Raw genomic sequence first — 18799 nt, forward strand, 5'->3', positions numbered from 1 at the left:
TTCCCCTTGCTCTGCAAGGGCCGCGACTTTTGTGGAGCGATGGGTAACGATGCTTCGTGGGTGTCAGTTGTTGATGTGTGCAGAAGGTCCCTAGTTCGCGCCCGGGTATGGGCGAAGGGACGGTCTAAACTTATACCACTCCAGAGCTTTGCCAACAAGTGTTTGTCTATCATTCAGCTTTGGCTTACCTATCCGTGTCAGTGAGCTACTGGATGAGTAATGGCCAACCCTGTGAGCCACTCCAGAACTCTGACCACAAGTGCTTTGAAATTCTAAAAAGCTCACTTGACGAGCAACACATTATGTTGCTCGTCCAACAAAAGCGGGTGTCAATGTTCACTAAGAAAGATGTCAGCAACTCCACTTCCAGTTAGGTTAAATGGCCAATTGTTATTAACGGGTTCCTTCAAATGTGCTTTAACTGATAAATAAAAAAAATTAAACTTAGTTTCTGAAAGTACAGAAGAGGAATAATTAATAATTATAATACAATATCAGGTATAAGCAATAATACAATATTACAATACATTTATATTATGAACTGCTATAATAGTAAGCGGTAACATTGATAATGGGAGATTCTCAATTGTATCCTTCTTGCGTCCTCTCTCCTTGCCGCCTCCTCAAAACCCATTGGATGAGAATGCTAGTGGTCCCGCCCCTCTGACCCTTTCTTCCATTGAGTTTTGAGAAGGGGGCGATGAGAGAGGACACGAGGAGAATGCAATTGAGAAAAGACCCTTGAGTTATAACTGCCAGTAGTTACATGGGGAAATCTAACGATTCAATGGAAATTGATTGGAAGGATTGGGAAAGAATGGGAGTGTGAGTGAGGGTTGGAGGGATTGGGGAAGAATGGGAGTGTGAGTGAGGGTTGGAAGGATTGGGGAAGAATGGGAGTGTGAGTGAGGGTTGGAGGGATTGGGGAAGAATGGGAGTGTGAGTGAGGGTTGGAGGGATTGGGGAAGAATGGGAGTGTGAGTGAGGGTTGGAGGGATTGGGGAAGAATGGGAGTGTGAGTGAGGGTTGGAAGGATTGGGGAAGAATGGGAGTGTGAGTGAGGGTTGGAGGGGGGAAGAATGGGAGTGTGAGTGAGGGTTGGAGGGATTGGGGAAGAATGGGAGTGTGAGTGAGGGTTGGAAGGATTGGGGAAGAATGGGAGTGTGAGTGAGGGTTGGAGGGATTGGGGAAGAATGGGAGTGTGAGTGAGGGTTGGAGGGATTGGGGAAGAATGGGAGTGTGAGTGAGGGTTGGAAGGATTGGGAAAGAATGGGAGTGTGAGTGAGGGTTAGAAGGATTCTGGAAGAATGGGAGTGTGAGTGAGGGTTGGAGGGATTGGGGAAGAATGGGAGTGTGAGTGAGGGTTGGAGGGATTGGGGAAGAATGGGAGTGTGAGTGAGGGTTGGAAGGATTGGGGAAGAATGGGAGTGTGAGTGAGGGTTGGAGGGATTGGGGAAGAATGGGAGTGTGAGTGAGGGTTGGAAGGATTGGGGAAGAATGGGAGTGTGAGTGAGGGTTGGAAGGATTGGGGAAGAATGGGAGTGTGAGTGAGGGTTGGAAGGATTGGGGAAGAATGGGAGTGTGAGTGAGGGTTGGAAGGATTGGGGAAGAATGGGAGTGTGAGTGAGGGTTGGAGGGATTGGGGTAGAATGGGAGTGTGAGTGAGGGTTGGAAGGATTGGGGAAGAATGGGAGTGTGGGTGAGGGTTGGAAGGATTGGGGAAGAATGGGAGTGTGAGTGAGGGTTGGAAGGATTGGGGAAGAATGGGAGTGTGAGTGAGGGTTGGAAGGATTGGGGAAGAATGGGAGTGGGAGTGAGGGTTGGAAGGATTGGGGAATAATGGGAGTGGGAGTGAGGGTTGGAAGGATTGGGGAAGAATGAGAGTGAGTGAGGGTTGGAAGGATTGGGGAAGAATGAGAGTGAGTGAGGGTTGGAAGGATTGGGAAAGAATGGGAGTGGGAGTGAGGGTTGGAAGGATTGGGGAAGAATGAGAGTGAGTGAGGGTTGGAAGGATTGGGGAAGAATGGGAGTGTGAGTGAGGGTTGGAGGGATTGGGGAAGAATGGGAGTGTGAGTGAGGGTTGGAAGGATTGGGGAAGAATGGGAGTGGGAGTGAGGGTTGGAAGGATTGGGGAAGAATGGGAGTGTGAGTGAGGGTTGGAGGGATTGGGGAAGAATGGGAGTGAGTGAGGGTTGGAGGGATTGGGGAAGAATGGGAGTGTGAGTGAGGGTTGGAGGGATTGGGGAAGAATGGGAGTGTGAGTGAGGGTTGGAGGGATTGGGGAAGAATGGGAGTGTGAGTGAGGGTTGGAGGGATTGGGGAAGAATGGGAGTGTGAGTGAGGGTTGGAAGGATTGGGGAAGAATGGGAGTGTGGGTGAGGGTTGGAAGGATTGGGGAATAATGGGAGTGTGAGTGAGGGTTGGAAGGATTGGGGAAGAATGGGAGTGTGAGTGAGGGTTGGAGGGATTGGGGAAGAATGGGAGTGTGAGTGAGGGTTGGAAGGATTGGGGAAGAATGGGAGTGTGAGTGAGGGTTGGAAGGATTGGGGAAGAATGGGAGTGTGAGTGAGGGTTGGAGGGATTGGGGAAGAATGGGAGTGTGAGTGAGGGTTGGAAGGATTGGGGAAGAATGGGAGTGTGAGTGAGGGTTGGAAGGATTGGGGAAGAATGGGAGTGTGAGTGAGGGTTGGAAGGATTGGGGAAGAATGGGAGTGTGAGTGAGGGTTGGAAGGATTGGGGAAGAATGGGAGTGTGAGTGAGGGTTGGAGGGATTGGGGTAGAATGGGAGTGTGAGTGAGGGTTGGAAGGATTGGGGAAGAATGGGAGTGTGGGTGAGGGTTGGAAGGATTGGGGAAGAATGGGAGTGTGAGTGAGGGTTGGAAGGATTGGGGAAGAATGGGAGTGTGAGTGAGGGTTGGAAGGATTGGGGAAGAATGGGAGTGGGAGTGAGGGTTGGAAGGATTGGGGAATAATGGGAGTGGGAGTGAGGGTTGGAAGGATTGGGGAAGAATGAGAGTGAGTGAGGGTTGGAAGGATTGGGGAAGAATGAGAGTGAGTGAGGGTTGGAAGGATTGGGAAAGAATGGGAGTGGGAGTGAGGGTTGGAAGGATTGGGGAAGAATGAGAGTGAGTGAGGGTTGGAAGGATTGGGGAAGAATGGGAGTGTGAGTGAGGGTTGGAGGGATTGGGGAAGAATGGGAGTGTGAGTGAGGGTTGGAAGGATTGGGGAAGAATGGGAGTGGGAGTGAGGGTTGGAAGGATTGGGGAAGAATGGGAGTGTGAGTGAGGGTTGGAGGGATTGGGGAAGAATGGGAGTGAGTGAGGGTTGGAGGGATTGGGGAAGAATGGGAGTGTGAGTGAGGGTTGGAGGGATTGGGGAAGAATGGGAGTGTGAGTGAGGGTTGGAGGGATTGGGGAAGAATGGGAGTGTGAGTGAGGGTTGGAGGGATTGGGGAAGAATGGGAGTGTGAGTGAGGGTTGGAAGGATTGGGGAAGAATGGGAGTGTGGGTGAGGGTTGGAAGGATTGGGGAATAATGGGAGTGTGAGTGAGGGTTGGAAGGATTGGGGAAGAATGGGAGTGTGAGTGAGGGTTGGAGGGATTGGGGAAGAATGGGAGTGTGAGTGAGGGTTGGAGGGATTGGGGAAGAATGGGAGTGAGTGAGGGTTGGAGGGATTGGGGAAGAATGGGAGTGTGAGTGAGGGTTGGAGGGATTGGGGAAGAATGGGAGTGAGTGAGGGTTGGAGGGATTGGGGAAGAATGGGAGTGTGAGTGAGGGTTGGAGGGATTGGGGAAGAATGGGAGTGTGAGTGAGGGTTGGAAGGATTGGGAAAGAATGGGAGTGTGAGTGAGGGTTAGAAGGATTGGGGAATAATGGGAGTGTGAGTGAGGGTTGGAAGGATTGGGGAAGAATGGGAGTGTGAGTGAGGGTTGGAGGGATTGGGGAAGAATGGGAGTGTGAGTGAGGGTTGGAAGGATTGGGGAAGAATGGGAGTGTGAGTGAGGGTTGGAAGGATTGGGGAAGAATGGGAGTGTGAGTGAGGGTTGGAGGGATTGGGGAAGAATGGGAGTGTGAGTGAGGGTTGGAGGGATTGGGGAAGAATGGGAGTGAGTAAGGGTTGGAGGGCGGAAATGGCGGCGAGTATTGCAGACGAAATGGAGGAAATTGAGAAAAGGTTGGTGACACAACAGCTATGCTGAAATGAGGACAATATGGGTGTCAGTTCTGATGCTATGGAGCTGGAGGATGAGGGTCAAGGACCTGAATGGTCAGTAGTGGAAAGACATAGGAAGAAGACACATCATGACACAGAAAGTAGTGGATTGTCTAGTAAGGAAAGCATAAAGAGGGCCAATGTAGGAACCAATTGTAATGGAGTGTTGGAGTGGAAATTGTGATGGTGTTTGATGAGACCACAGGGCCTCACTTACACCCTATCTGACGAGCTAATGCTGTAGAGAAAGAGGAGGGTGAAGTGAAATTAGCTCAGTTCATTGGAAATAGTAGATTATTAATATTGTGTGGTAGTCAGGCTCAGCAAGAGAAGATACTGGAAATGGAAAAGCTTAATGGAAAGAAGATTAAAAGCCATGTCCCTGGTGTTTATGCTAGATTGATGGGAGTCATCACTGGGGTCCCAATATCTATGTCCACAGATGACAATTAAAGACAATGTGAAGGCAGGCAGAGTGATTGAGGCCAAAAGGTTGTTCAGTAGGAAAGAGGGTCAAAGAAGTGAAAGATTATCAATGATGTCTTGCCGGGAAAAGTACAGACAGGATTCCTTAGTTTCAATGTCAGAGAATTTGTCCCATATGCACTGCAGTGTTTTAAATGCCAGATAATGGGACATGTAGCTGCTCAGTGTAAAGGAAAGAAAATATGTGCCAAGTGTGGAGGGGCACATGATTACGGTGAAAACAATGTGAAGGTTAAGTACTGTAACTGTGGGGGAGAACACAGTGCAGCATTAGGTGGATGTCAGTTACAGAGAAAGGAGGAGCAGTCATGATGGTTTGGAAGCTTGTTCAGAAATATTGTGCTCATGAATGTGTGGTGTCAAAGGACACTTTGATAATGAATAAAGTTGACTTCAAAGTTTTTATTGGTAAGGTTATCAATACGACTCGGGTTGTGGAAAGCAGAAATGCCAGGTTGAAGGTTATTGTGGAGATGGCAAAAGAGATATTGAGGGTAATAGACTGTTGAAATGGTTGTTGACATGCTGAACAGTCCTAAGGGTGGAGTGATTCAGCATGATATAAAGTTTAATGGGGTTGGGGAGGGTGTGGTAGAATTTTAGGTTTTGAATTTTATTTTCATGGTAGTACAGACTTGGGCAGATCATGATTGTTGTACATTCCAGCACAGTAGGTGGCGGCATGCACTTTAATGCGGACCGCCATGATATCATAGAAGAAGAAGAAGAAGAAGAAGAAGAAGAAGAAGAAGAAGAAGAAGAAGAAGAAGAAGAAGAAGCTACTATAAGCTCCACTAGGTGGAGGGGGAAGAGGACGGACGCCTCGGCGGAAATGGAGTCCCTAGAGGAAGCAAGAACAAGATGGTTGTCAGGAGTAGTGCAGTATTATCATAAGGAGACGTATATTTGGAAAACGTAGGAGGAATGGAGGGAAAAAGAGAGGGAGAGGAGGTCTAAGAGAGAGAGGGAAGAAGAGGGTGAGCTTGAGTCGGATAAAAATTGTGGGGAAAAGGGATGATTTGTTAAAGAATGGTAGAAAGTGTAAGCAGGGGGAGCTGAAGACAGGAGGAGAAATGGAAGTGAATGAGGGTGAAGTATCGGAGGTGGTAGGTGTGGTGAAGTTATCGGGGACCGAGGTATGCACCGAGGATCAGGAGAAAGATGAGTCTGTGACAGTAGGAGTGAAGTTTATGGAAAAAGTGGACTCTTGCCTTTTGGCTGATCCATTTGTGGTTTCACGGTGGGAGAAAAAAAGAGTTGGGTAATGTGGAATCAGTGAGGGTAACCAGAAGTGGTCTAGTGATAATTGTTTGTGTTTCTGTTGGTCAGAGGGAGAAGGCGCTCGGAGTAAAACAAATGGGGGAAAGAAAAGTGAATTGTTTCGCTCTCAAGAAAAGGGCACCAATGAAAGGAGTGATAACTGGGGTAGGAGTAAATATAAAAGTTGACCAGCTGAGGGGAAAGATTCCCAGTGTATGTGATGCTCGTTGTTTGATGCGATGCAGACAGGATGGCGAGAGTGGGGAAACAGAAGAGTCAATGTCTGTTCTTCTGAGTTCTGAAGTTGAGTCTTTGCCCAACAAAGTGAAGGTAGGATATATACTGTAAGTTATCCTGTACGAGTGTATATGCCGAATACATTACAATGTTACAGGTGTCAAGCTGATGGACATGTGGCAGCAGTGTGTAGGAGGGGAGGTCCAAGGTGTGAGAAGTGTCCAGAAGGGCATGTGGCAGCAGTGTGTAGGAGGGGAGGTCCAAGGTGTGAGAAGTGTGCAGAAGGGCAGGAGACAGCAGTGTGTAGGAGGGGAGGTCCAAGGTGTGAGAAGTGTCCAGAAGGGCATGTGGCAGCAGTGTGTAGGAGGGGAGGTCCAAGGTGTGAGAAGTGTCCAGAAGGGCATGTGGCAGCAGTGTGTAGGAGGGGAGGTCCAAGGTGTGAGAAGTGTCCAGAAGGGCAGGAGACAGCAGTGTGTAGGAGGGGAGGTCCAAGGTGTGAGAAGTGTCCAGAAGGGCATGAGACAGCAGTGTGTAGGAGGGGAGGTCCAAGGTGTGAGAAGTGTCCAGAAGGGCAGGAGACAGCAGTGTGTAGGAGGGGAGGTCCAAGGTGTGAGAAGTGTCCAGAAGGGCAGGAGACAGCAGTGTATAGGAGGGGAGGTCCAAGGTGTGAGAAGTGTCCAGAAGGGCAGGAGACAGCAGTGTGTAGGAGGGGAGGTCCAAGGTGTGAGAAGTGTCCAGAAGGGCAGGAGACAAAGGAATGTGTAGCATTGGGGAAAGTAGAGGAATGTGTTAATTGTAGGGGTGCCCATGGAGCTGGGGATCAGAAGTGTCAGGTTGAGGTTTCCAGGGTTAGAGTAGTACAGAAGTTGTCATATGCTGAGGAAGGGAGGAAAGTAGAGGAAGATGGATTAAGGAGGAGGAGTGGTGAGAGTTGTAGAGATCTACCAGTACAGAGGGAGGAGTGGTGAGAGTTGTAGAGATCTACCAGTACAGAGGGAGGAGTGGTGAGAGTTGTAGAGATCTACCAGTACAGAGGGAGGAGTGATGAGAGTTGTAGAGATATACCAGTACAGAGGGAGGAGTGGTGAGAGTTGTAGAGATATACCAGTACAGAGGGAGGAGTGGTGAGAGTTGTAGAGATCTACCAGTACAGAGGGAGGAGTGGTGAGAGTTGTAGAGATCTACCAGTACAGAGGGAGGAGTGATGAGAGTTGTAGAGATCTACCAGTACAGAGGGAGGAGTGATGAGAGTTGTAGAGATCTACCAGTACAGAGGGAGGAGTGATGAGAGTTGTAGAGATCTACCAGTACAGAGGGAGGAGTGATGAGAGTTGTAGAGATCTACCAGTACAGAGGGAGGAGTGATGAGAGTTGTAGAGATCTACCAGTACAGAGGGAGGAGTGATGAGAGTTGTAGAGATCTACCAGTACAGAGGGAGGAGTGGTGAGAGTTGTAGAGATCTACCAGTACAGAGGGAGGAGTGATGAGAGTTGTAGAGATCTACCAGTACAGAGGGAGGAGTGGTGAGAGTTGTAGAGATCTACCAGTACAGAGGGAGGAGTGATGAGAGTTGTAGAGATCTACCAGTACAGAGGGAGGAGTGATGAGAGTTGTAGAGATCTACCAGTACAGAGGGAGGAGTGATGAGAGTTGTAGAGATCTACCAGTACAGAGGGAGGAGTGGTGAGAGTAGTAGAGATATACCAGTACAGAGGGAGGAGTGGTGAGAGTTGTAGAGATCTACCAGTACAGAGGGAGGAGTGGTGAGAGTAGTAGAGATATACCAGTACAGAGGGAGGAGTGGTGAGAGTAGTAGAGATATACCAGTACAGAGGGAGGAGTGGTGAGAGTTGTAGAGATATACCAGTACAGAGGGAGGAGTGGTGAGAGTTGTAGAGATCTACCAGTACAGAGGGAGGAGTGGTGAGAGTTGTAGAGATCTACCAGTACAGAGGGAGGAGTGGTGAGAGTAGTAGAGATATACCAGTACAGAGGGAGGAGTGGTGAGAGTTGTAGAGATATACCAGTACAGAGGGAGGAGTGGTGAGAGTTGTAGAGATATACCAGTACAGAGGGAGGAGTGGTGAGAGTTGTAGAGATATACCAGTACAGAGGGAGGAGTGGTGAGAGTTGTAGAGATCTACCAGTACAGAGGGAGGAGTGGTGGGAGTTGTAGAGATCTACCAGTACAGAGGGAGGAGTGGTGAGAGTTGTAGAGATCTACCAGTACAGAGGGAGGAGTGGGGAGAGTTGTAGAGATATACCAGTACAGAGGGAGGAGTGGTGAGAGTTGTAGAGATCTACCAGTACAGAGGGAGGAGTGATGAGAGTTGTAGAGATATACCAGTACAGAGGGAGGAGTGGTGAGAGTTGTAGAGATATACCAGTACAGAGGGAGAAGTGGTGAGAGTAGTAGAGATATACCAGTACAGAGGGAGGAGTGGTGAGAGTTGTAGAGATCTACCAGTACAGAGGGAGGAGTGGTGAGAGTTGTAGAGATCTACCAGTACAGAGGGAGGAGTGGTGAGAGTAGTAGAGATCTACCAGTACAGAGGGATAGGCCACAAAGTGATATAAGTTTCAGTAAGATTGAATTTTTAGCATTTATAGAAATGGTTATCAACTGTACTGCAGGGATGGAACGGAAGTTGCATAAAATTGACATTGTGGTGGCAGCTGCAGAGAGGTATTTGGGTGTGTGAGACTTGACATCAGAAGAGTTACAGGATGTGTTAAGTGGTGATGTCACATCCTTTCAGGGTGCTGGCATGAGGTAGGAATAAATACATGTAATTAGTGGAGTAGGGTGGTGTTAATTTAATAATTTGTTTTATGTGTGAGTGTAATGTTAGATGGTAGGGTATTTATTTAGTACATTTTTATTTTTCAAGCAAAGTATAAGGGAGTTGTACTCCAGTCTAGTAGGTGGCGGTAAAGCAACAAATTGGATGCCAACCGCCGTTAAACCTCGAAGAAGAAGCCACTAGGTGGAGGCAAAGAGTAAGAAATAGACAGGGCCACGATAGCACTGGACGGTGCTTTTCGTCCACACACATCCTGAAAATGGGCTCGGAAGAGAGTTTGGACACGAAAGGCGCTTTGGTATCTTTACCAAAACACTCATACTGGTTTGACTTTTGGCTGTTTGTGATGTTTGACATCGCATTTTTCCTCGTTATGTATTTCATAGTTCCCTAGCTAAAATGGTAAGTTTGAGTACAACTGCAAAACCCCAGATAGCTAGCTACAAATTAGACTTGCTAGCTATGGTGGATAAGGAAGTGAGAGTGCCAGTTAAGTTAGTTGTGTTTGGGCACACCCTGTGTATTTTAAAGTTAGCTAATTTATCATATTAAAAAATATATATACAAATACCACTTTTTGTATCTGGTTGCGCACCTGAACATGTGTATTCAAGGTTATTAATAAATTGTTGAATTGTATCCCTTGCAGGAGTGACTTGGGATTCTACACTTGAAGTGCTGCCCCCTTTAATCATGACCCCCTGTTGGCTGAAATGATCGATCTTTAAAAAGGAGTGTTTACACCACTGAGGTATAAGGTTTACACCCCTCGACTAGATTGGTGTTCAAATTATATTGGATGTCTTCCTTTGTTAGGCCTATGTTTTGTTTTTAACTGCCCACATTTTGGTATTATATGGAATATTTACCAGTATTTTTCAGTATGTCCAGAAAATAGCAAAATTGTGAGACCATAACATTTGAATATGCCTGTTGTTGAAATCAAGACAATGATTTGTGGCAGTCTGACTATTTAAAATGTGAAACTCAACTTCAAGACAACACCTCACTCTGGATAAAAGTGGCTGCTAAATGACTGCAATGTCACAAGAACTGCAGGTTAACATGATGTAGCTAGTGGATTAAAGTGTGCTCTCTCTAAAATGTGTATGTCTGATTTGGATATGAGACAATTGAGAGAAGGCGACTTGATTGAGCCACCTAAACATGATGATTGGAACAAGATTACAGCAATAAGGGGACAAATATGTATTCCCGGTCTCTTGAACAAAGATCCTACTGAAACTACATCGGCATAAACCAGAGATCTGTAATTCCATGTTGTCTGGAATAAAAGTGATGTACACTATGAGATAAACCTATGTAAATCCCTAAATAAACATGTTTTTTTCTGTCACATTCTGAGATGTCAAAATTATTAGTAAATATGATTCCCCTATGCACATGTTTTTTACAAATATATAGTTTGTTTTTGTATCTGTGTTTTTGTAGTAGCACAGTAAATAAAGACAGCTGGAAGTTTACACCAGAGTCGTGCCAATGTATGGTCGGTAGGTGGCAGTATAAGCGCCTTTTCCCATTGATGGACCAGAGAGGAAGAAAACTTTCCCGGAAGATAAAAATGAAGAGGAAGGACGCTAGCTTGCCAGATAGTGGATAAGCTAAACTATTATACTCCCAAATGTCTTTCTGGGTTTAATATAAACCAAACTAGTTAATTAAAGTTATATAAGTCACAACTCAATTATCCATAATGATGGAAATCTGTGTCACGACAAAACCAGTGGAGAATGCAGGTTCGTTTAAAATAAGTACCCAGCTAACGTTGGCTAGCAACTTGCGGCTACTGTTAGTCATAGCAAAGATACAGGCTGTCTAGGGTGGACCAGCCATTGGGGTAGACTAGCTGCTAGAAGATGGATCGAATAGACAAAATTGGGCCACTGATTCACATTTTAGCTACATCTTTATTTGCTAGCGTCTACTCAAGTTATGCGGCAATGTAACGTTATGCCTCCTAACCCGCACTACCAATAATTATTGTCCCAAGATTGTCTCGTCTCTCTCACCAAACTCAATGACCAATTTTTGCCCGTAGATATCTTCCTCCCGTTATCCTCTTTGCGCCTGTTGATACCACCTCTGAGGCTGCTCTCTGCAGCCATGTGGCAAGTAGCGCAACGAAGAGATGTCATGGATTATGAGAAACTAGAGGAGTTCGTCGGCCTTGTGACAGCGACAGTTCCAGACCTGTTGAATGAGAAACAGAGGGCCAAGCTTCTTCTGCGGCTGCGAACAAGGGTTAGTGGCAAATACAGTTAAGGATGTTGTTTTTGTAAACTGGAACTCCTAACAGCAGTAGTTTGGACAGTGTCTTTAGAGCCATCTCTGATTAAAACGGTCTTTCTTTATCTTGCGGTTTATGTAGCTGCTGATTAGTTAGGTTCTGTCCATTTTCCTGATTGCATGGGGGTTGTCCATGGTCCTGATCAGTTGGGTTCTGTCTATTGTCCTGATTGCATGGGGGTTGTCCATGGTCCTGATCAGTTGGGTTCTGTCTATTGTCCTGATTGCATGGGGGTTGTCCATGGTCCTGATCAGTTGGGTTCTGTCTATTGTCCTGATTGCATGGGGGTTGTCCATGGTCCTGATCAGTTGGGTTCTGTCTATTGTCCTGATTGCATGGGGGTTGTCCATGGTCCTGATCAGTTGGGTTCTGTCTATTGTCCTGATTGCTCAGGTTCTGTCAGTGGTCATCATTTGTTGGGTGCTGTTGTCTACTTTCTTGAATACTGTTATTCCTTTCAGGTGATACTAGAGTTGTGTTCCGCTGATCATACAGCTGATATCCAGATCATCCAACCCCACCTGGACAGAATTCGCCCCCTTGGACACACAGGGGTAAGTAATGATACTCTGTGGAGGACAACTTCAATTTGGCCTGGGGCCATATGTATCAAACTTCTCGGAGGAGGAGTGCTGATCTAGGATCAGGTCCCCCCTGTCCTTGTAACACTTTTCATTGTGATATAAAATGCTTAACTGATCCTAAATCGGCTTACTTTGAGATGCTTGATGTATATGGCCCCTGGTCTTTATGGAACCGCCTTTGCCATTCCTATCATTTGAAATGTGCTTATTTAAATCACGTATTTGCCTAGGATAAGATAGAATTAAAACATTGACATAATGAATAAGCAACCGTCAGATCCTTTGCACCAGTTAGCTTGCGCTAATTTCCAGTGCTTGTTCCTATATGTCAAGGCCATCAAGGACTGCAGTGTTGCTCCCTGTTATTTTCAGTGGTGGGTGACGGTGGTTTACTGTTCCCTTATCCCTGATAAGTTCTATTTCACAGAGTGGAGATGCTGAGGTGGATGCAGAAGAGGCCATCTTCCTGGAGCTCATCCAGACTTTGCTGAAAGACCCAGCGGAGAGAGAACACTTCTTCCAGGTCAGTCTGCCTCCATCATATGTTAATGTCTCTCTCTCTCTAGCTTCCTGGTTCTGTTTAGTTACCAAAGACTATTTACAGTCCTTGGAATTATATTGCCCCGGAGGGAAGTTTTCCATAGGTACAGATGTAGGACCAGCTTCCCCGTCCCCAATCTAACCTTGAACATTAGTGGGGTAAATGCAGAACTGACCCAAGATTAGCATCTAGGGTCAACTTCACCCTACACCAATTATATCCCCATAAATCTTGATTCCAGGAGGTGTTTCCGACGGAGTACGGCGCCAGCTATGACACAGATATGCAACTACTTGTGTGGGAATTCCTTTCTAAACTGGAGAAGATATTGCCAGTACCAGACCTTGGACAGGTAGCACAAAGTAACACCTCACTAGGTCATCTTCAGCTGGGTTCAAGTCCCCTTCTGTTATTGTATTGGGAAAATCCTGCAGTGCTGACCATGATGGCAACATTTAGACTGGTTAAGTTATAGGTGGGTAATATCTTCTGTATCTTATTAGGAGAAGATATCCAAGCTGTACTGTCACTTTCTGCACATAACCTCTGCCTTATAGCCACTCTGGGGCCACGCTGTTAGCTGAGGTGCTAGCCACCGGTTTCTCTGGTGTTCTTGAAATGTGCCTAGCATTTTAAAACGTTCCCCGGTGTGAAAAAAAACATGTAAACTTTCCAGCATATTGTCACTCACTTGTTTGCATCTCTGCTCCTATAGACGGTGTCATGGCTCAGTTCTGCTCCCTCTGTCCTGGAGGAGTGTTTGCAGGCCCTCTCTCAACCTGAGGACCTGAAATCCCTGCTGCAACACCACACATGTCTTGAGAACTTGGGCACTCAGAGTAAGGAGGAAATATTGAATGTCTTTCTCTGTTACTACATATAATGAAATGTGGAGACTGTGGTATGTCCTGTAAAAACAGCCACCTAATGCTTGTGCTGCCTCTGTCACATTATTAGTCTCCTTTTCCCATTGTATTCCTTCAGGTCACACCGTTGAGATGTCTTCCCAGGTCTTTGCCTGTTCCCAGTGCCCATTCTTTCACATGCAGGAATCCTACCTGCTCCAGCACATTGAGCGAAATCACCCAGAGGAGTACAGTAAGCTCCAGAAAACTGAAGAGAACCCAGCGCTTCCCAGGAAAAAGTTCCTCCGTCCTGAATTCCCCAAGCCTTTCCCTATCCACGCAAGCTCCGAACCCGGTGCTCACACATGCCACGAGTGTGGAAAGACTTTCACTCGCTCGTCAGACGTGACCAGGCACCAGCGCATTCACACAGGGGAGCGTCCGTACACCTGCAAGGAGTGCGACAAGGGTTTCAAAAACTCCTGGGATCTGACGAGGCATCAGCGGATTCACACCGGGGAACGCCCATATATCTGCCCTCAATGTGGCAAGGGGTTCACCCAACTGGGCCTACTGTCCCTGCACTTCACCAGAACGCCTTGTGGCCAGAGTGCTGATCCCCCACTACAGTCCACAGAGCAACAGGAGGAGCCAAACGACAAAGGGAGTGGTCAGTACAAGTGTCAGAAATGTGGGGCTAGCTTTGACACCGTACTAGAGCGGCTGAAGCATAGGCAAACCCACGTGGTGAATCGCCATTACAAGTGTTCCCAGTGCGAGAAGATCTACGGCCGCCCGTCTGACCTGAGGCGACATCAGATGAAGCACACCGGAGAGAGACCCTTCCCCTGCGCAGAGTGCGGCAAGGGCTTCACTCACGTGTGGCTGCTGAACAAGCACCGGCAAATCCACACCAAGGAGCGGCCGTACCCGTGCCCGGAGTGCGGCAAGAATTTCACCCAGTTACAGATACTGAACAGACACCAACTGATTCACAACGGGCAGAGGCCTTTCCAGTGCTCCTTCTGCGAGAAAAGTTTTACTCAGCTCGCGGGCCTGACGAGACACGAGAGGATTCATACAGGGGAGAGGCCATACCTCTGCACCGTCTGTCAGAAGACCTTCTTAACACATGGGGAGCTGGTAAGACACCAACGCAGCCACAGCGACTTCAGACCGTTCTCTTGCTCTCAGTGTCCCAAGAGCTTCAAAACCAAGCGTGCACAGAGTGAACACATGAATACCCACACAGGGGAGCGACCGTTCTCCTGCGCACACTGTGGGAAGGAGTTTGCCAAGTCTACTTCCCTCATAAGACACAACCTGATGCACACAGGGGAGAGACCGCATCAGTGCGCTCAGTGTGGCAAGACCTTCCTTACCTCTGGGGAGCTGCTCCTCCACAGGCGAATACACACAGGGGAGCGGCCATACCCGTGCTCGGTCTGTGAACGGAGGTTTAGGTGTTCGTCAGACCTGACCATGCATCTGCGGACACACACAGGAGAGCGCCCATACTCCTGTATGTTGTGTAAAAAGTGCTTCTCCACCTCAACGCGTCTCAAAAGGCACCTGCGTACTCACATAGGGAAAGGTGTGTAATCAGGGCAAGAACCTTTGAAAATATTGTCATGTATATTAATTTATTTTCCAAATCATGTTTATGGACTGCATTACTGAATAGTATGAGGACACAAAATATATGCATTTTACTAAAACTAAGCCTTACAACATGCTCTATTAAAAAATACAATTATGCCTTTAATTCACATTAAACATTTTATTTTAACACATGGTGTGGAATTTTTCTTGGCTCATCTCTTGTATTTCCCTGTTAACATTTCAACACAAATGTTGTACACACACATTTTCCAACAGTAGACCTGTTCGATCAGCCCACTGCCCATAAACTAGTCAACTGAAAAACAATATGGTGCGCCCTCCCTGATCAGATGGCTTTTCTGTTTCGTTATGAAGTACTGCACCAAGCAAGATTGGTGTGAAATAATTAGAAGTGGAAAGATACCCCTTTGAGGTTAAAGCAACAGTCATGTGAGAAATGTTGAAATAAGCAACCAATGATTTCAATTATCATTGGGCACAATGGTAAGGTTTGGTTAGGTAATTATAATTTGAGGTTGAGTTGACAAAATTCAATTCTAACACTACACAAATATGCTTTCTGATATACTAAGGCGTTTTCTGTTAATGGCATAAACCATATCAAGGATGGACATGTATTTAAACATTTTATTTAGCATGCTTAGGTCATCCGCTTTTAATATGAGAAAATACTATGGTTCATTATGAAGTACTTTATTACAACTGAACTTTTTTAAAGTATACCATTTATTATCGGCGGGGGGGTTATCGTGTCGTTCACTACAACCGTCACGCAACGTAAACGTTCAACCTAACTGAACACACCCCTGGAGTCTAACGAGCTACTGACACCTACTGGTGGAGATCGAGTCGTGTCTGGCGACAAAATTCAGGTGACGATTAACATCTCGCCTGTAAACTTTACAACTGACTTAACAAAACAAGGTTCTACAAAATCCCTTTCTCTTTTATGATTCTGTCAAAACATAATGTAGCTAGCTATTCATGGGTTGCACAGATGCCGCATCATATTGATGTCCAACTGATGCTCAGTCTTTCTGAACTGGGGCTAATGACATAGTAGACAACCTTTGTAGAAAACAAAATTGGCATCATTACGATGTCAAGTTTACTTGAGAAATGGCAGTGTTGGCATCCTGAGCTAGCAAAGTTCGACAGAAAAAGCTAGCAATGCTAACGTTAAGCTAACTAAAATGTCGATGCCCAGTCGTAGCTAGCTAGCTTAAGTTATACTGCATATAAAGTCAATCTGGCGACATTACAATGATGACAAAAGCTTGTCCCACTAATTATTTTCCTCCTTTTTAAAATGTCATTGTGTTTCCAAGCCACGGTAATGCACTTCATACAATATCTTCATCATCACCAAGAACACATTAAATAGAATGCTCAGCTGGGCATCAGTCGAATCAAAGGAATGTTCAAAACAATATCTTCATGACGAAACGTGCAGCTCAGGAATACAATGAAACCACCTGTTATGACGCGACATTTGCCTGGTTAACTGTGTTCCATTTGTTTTGAATCTAAGCAACTGCAACAATGCCGAAGAGAGGGAGAAAGGTATGTCGATTGATAGACTATATTTTTTAAAGGCTACAAAACAATCATTTATTACCGGATAAATTACTGTAGAAGTCGTGTTTCAAACGGTGTTTAACTTGAGTGTGTGTGTGTATTTGTTTATTTTAACATGGAACTAGAAGAAGAGGTCAACCCCTGTAACCATCGAGAACGCCAGGTGAATTTACATTAGAAAATTGAGGCCCACATATATCATATTTAATTATCATATGTAATTCTATATTTAGGCCTATATACATTTTTTTCCCACAGAAAATAATCTAATGAATTATCTAATAGTATCATTCATGTCACATGAAACCCCAGCTATGGTAAACGAAGTTTCTAATGAACTCCACCAACAGAGTGAAGCAGAGACAAGTCTGTCTTTGTGGAATTCAGCTAGGAAGGACTACATTGATTCGCCAAAAGTCAATACTTGTAAAAATATGTATATATATATTATGAAATGCTTACCTTGTACCTATGTTTGTCCTCAGTAGTTGCGTGCCTTTCTTTGTTTTCTGAAATCCATACTTTTTCAATAAACCTTAATCAAATACAACCACCTGCTGTTTCCTTAAGATTCATTTGGCACATGCTCATTTTCACTGAGTTGCCATCTTAGAGCAACAGCAATGAGCAAACAGTCAGTGGTTGTATTTGATTAACATTTATTGAAAAGGTATGGATTTCATCAAATAAAGGCATGCAACTACAGAGGACAAACATCGGTACAAGGTAAGCATTTCATTATTTACATTTTTTGAAGAATTGACCTTCGGCGAATCGATGTTGTCAGAGCTGAATTCCACAAAGACTGTTCTCCACAAAGCCTGTTCATCAGAAATGTCCTTCACCATGGAGGGGAGTTTAGTCAGCCAACACATAGCTGGCTAATACATATATGGTCAAATATCTGCAGGAACAATGAGACGACACATGACTCGATACGCCGTTACGCAGGAAAAATTGTGGTGAGCCATCAATTGTGAACGATACCTTTGCTCTATGTATGTGGTTTCACTGTATAAACATTTGCCTTGACTTTGTATTAATGAACCTGCATCATCTTAAACATACATCTTGCATTTACTTGTAGGACTACATTGCCCAGTCAACCACTGCTTTCTCTCAGGAAGATGTTTCCGGTATAGGCCTACATAACATCTTGGGGAAGACTGTAGAGGGCCTTCTCCAAAAAGTGTGCGGAGGGGTCTCAAGCATCCTGAACAAGTATTTGTATGGGGCGGGGGTGTTGTCTGATGCGGTGATCCCAGTAAATCTCTTGCCTGTAGCTTCAAATGGAGACAATCGGAAAATGGAAAAAAGATGGCAGGACTGCACTGAGGAAGACTGTGAACTGATAATTATCCGACTGACGGGGACTGTAATTATCACCATGTTGGATAGTGTTATGGAGAGTTGCAGGACGGACCCCACACACAGTTCATTCTTAGAAGAACTGGGGCTCACCATGGAAATGGTAAAGGTCATACGTGAAGTAGCAGAATGTGCAGCGAACGCCACAAGTAATGATTTCAGTCAGTTCACAGTTGGAGGAGTTCCTCTCTTTCAGAGACCACTGAGCAATCTCTCCTCTGGGCCGAGTCAACCAGCACCCCCCCAAAATGCCTTGCCAACATCCACTGTTCCCACACCTGTCTCAAAGGGGAGCTCAGACAGTCCCAGATCCACTGACTCAGGGTCCTCACAAGTCAGGAAGCCAAGACAATCAACAGAAGGAGTTCAGAGACTCTCTGAAAGGCAGCAGAATCCAGGGGAGGAGATCACGTCTCTAGTGATTGAAACCATTCTACGGTCAGTTGCGGATTTAGCCAGGCATGGACTTCTGCCAAACTGCACCCAGTAGACTGGATGCCCCCTTTTTATGGAGGTGATGCAGAAAACAAACATGTGAAGCCAATTCATAAAAGCATTAATTAAACAAATATGTTGTTAAAAGGTGAGTCAGCAGTTTGTTTCTATGGCAACAAAAACATGAAATAAAGTCAAATGTACCACTGTTTTTAATTTTTAATGAAAGCCTTATGAAGGGATTTAACACAGAACGCCGTGTTTAAAAGATGAATGTCAGTTATAGAGTCAAGTACTGAATGTGAAATGGCAGTGCAGATATAATTATATGATATTTTCCAACAACAAAAGAACGTTTAACAAGACTCCAAGAATACATTCAGGTCACCAGATGGTGTTCTACTCTAGAATAATAGCATTGATTATAGCAAGCAACACTGTATGAAAGCTCAGATGGCCTAATACAAAATATGAACCTTTAAAAAAAAAAAGTGTAGGAGTTACATGCCTGAGTTTC

At 45.6% G+C, this 18799-nt stretch overlaps 1 protein-coding gene and 1 long non-coding RNA gene across 2 annotated transcripts; both read left to right on the forward strand.

Moving 5' to 3' along the window:
• Positions 1-9191: 9191 nt before the first annotated feature.
• On the forward strand, positions 9192-10357 carry LOC139392904 (uncharacterized). Its single transcript, XR_011629743.1, has 2 exons — positions 9192-9402; positions 9650-10357. It is a non-coding gene; the product is annotated as an uncharacterized lncRNA (long non-coding RNA).
• A 154-nt stretch (positions 10358-10511) lies between these two features.
• On the forward strand, positions 10512-15067 carry LOC139393202 (zinc finger protein ZFP2-like). The gene is made up of 7 exons (XM_071141637.1): positions 10512-10757; positions 11060-11262; positions 11770-11862; positions 12320-12415; positions 12675-12785; positions 13149-13272; positions 13418-15067. Exons 1-7 carry the CDS (start codon positions 10715-10717, stop codon positions 14878-14880), a joined length of 2133 nt encoding a protein of 710 aa, XP_070997738.1. The 5' UTR covers positions 10512-10714; the 3' UTR covers positions 14881-15067.
• Positions 15068-18799: the final 3732 nt, after the last annotated feature.

This window comes from Oncorhynchus clarkii, chromosome 33 (assembly GCF_045791955.1).
Source record: "Oncorhynchus clarkii lewisi isolate Uvic-CL-2024 chromosome 33, UVic_Ocla_1.0, whole genome shotgun sequence".
In the NCBI taxonomy this organism is placed as follows: domain Eukaryota; kingdom Metazoa; phylum Chordata; class Actinopteri; order Salmoniformes; family Salmonidae; genus Oncorhynchus; species Oncorhynchus clarkii.

Coding starts and splice junctions, on each gene's coding strand:
- LOC139393202 (XM_071141637.1), top strand. CDS start 10,715: ATGATGGAAATCTGTGTCACGACAAAACCAGTGGAGAATGCAG. Junction 11,863..12,319: donor GCCCCCTTGGACACACAGGG/GTAAGTAATGAT, acceptor TCTATTTCACAG/AGTGGAGATGCTGAGGTGGA. Junction 12,416..12,674: donor AGAGAGAACACTTCTTCCAG/GTCAGTCTGCCT, acceptor TCTTGATTCCAG/GAGGTGTTTCCGACGGAGTA.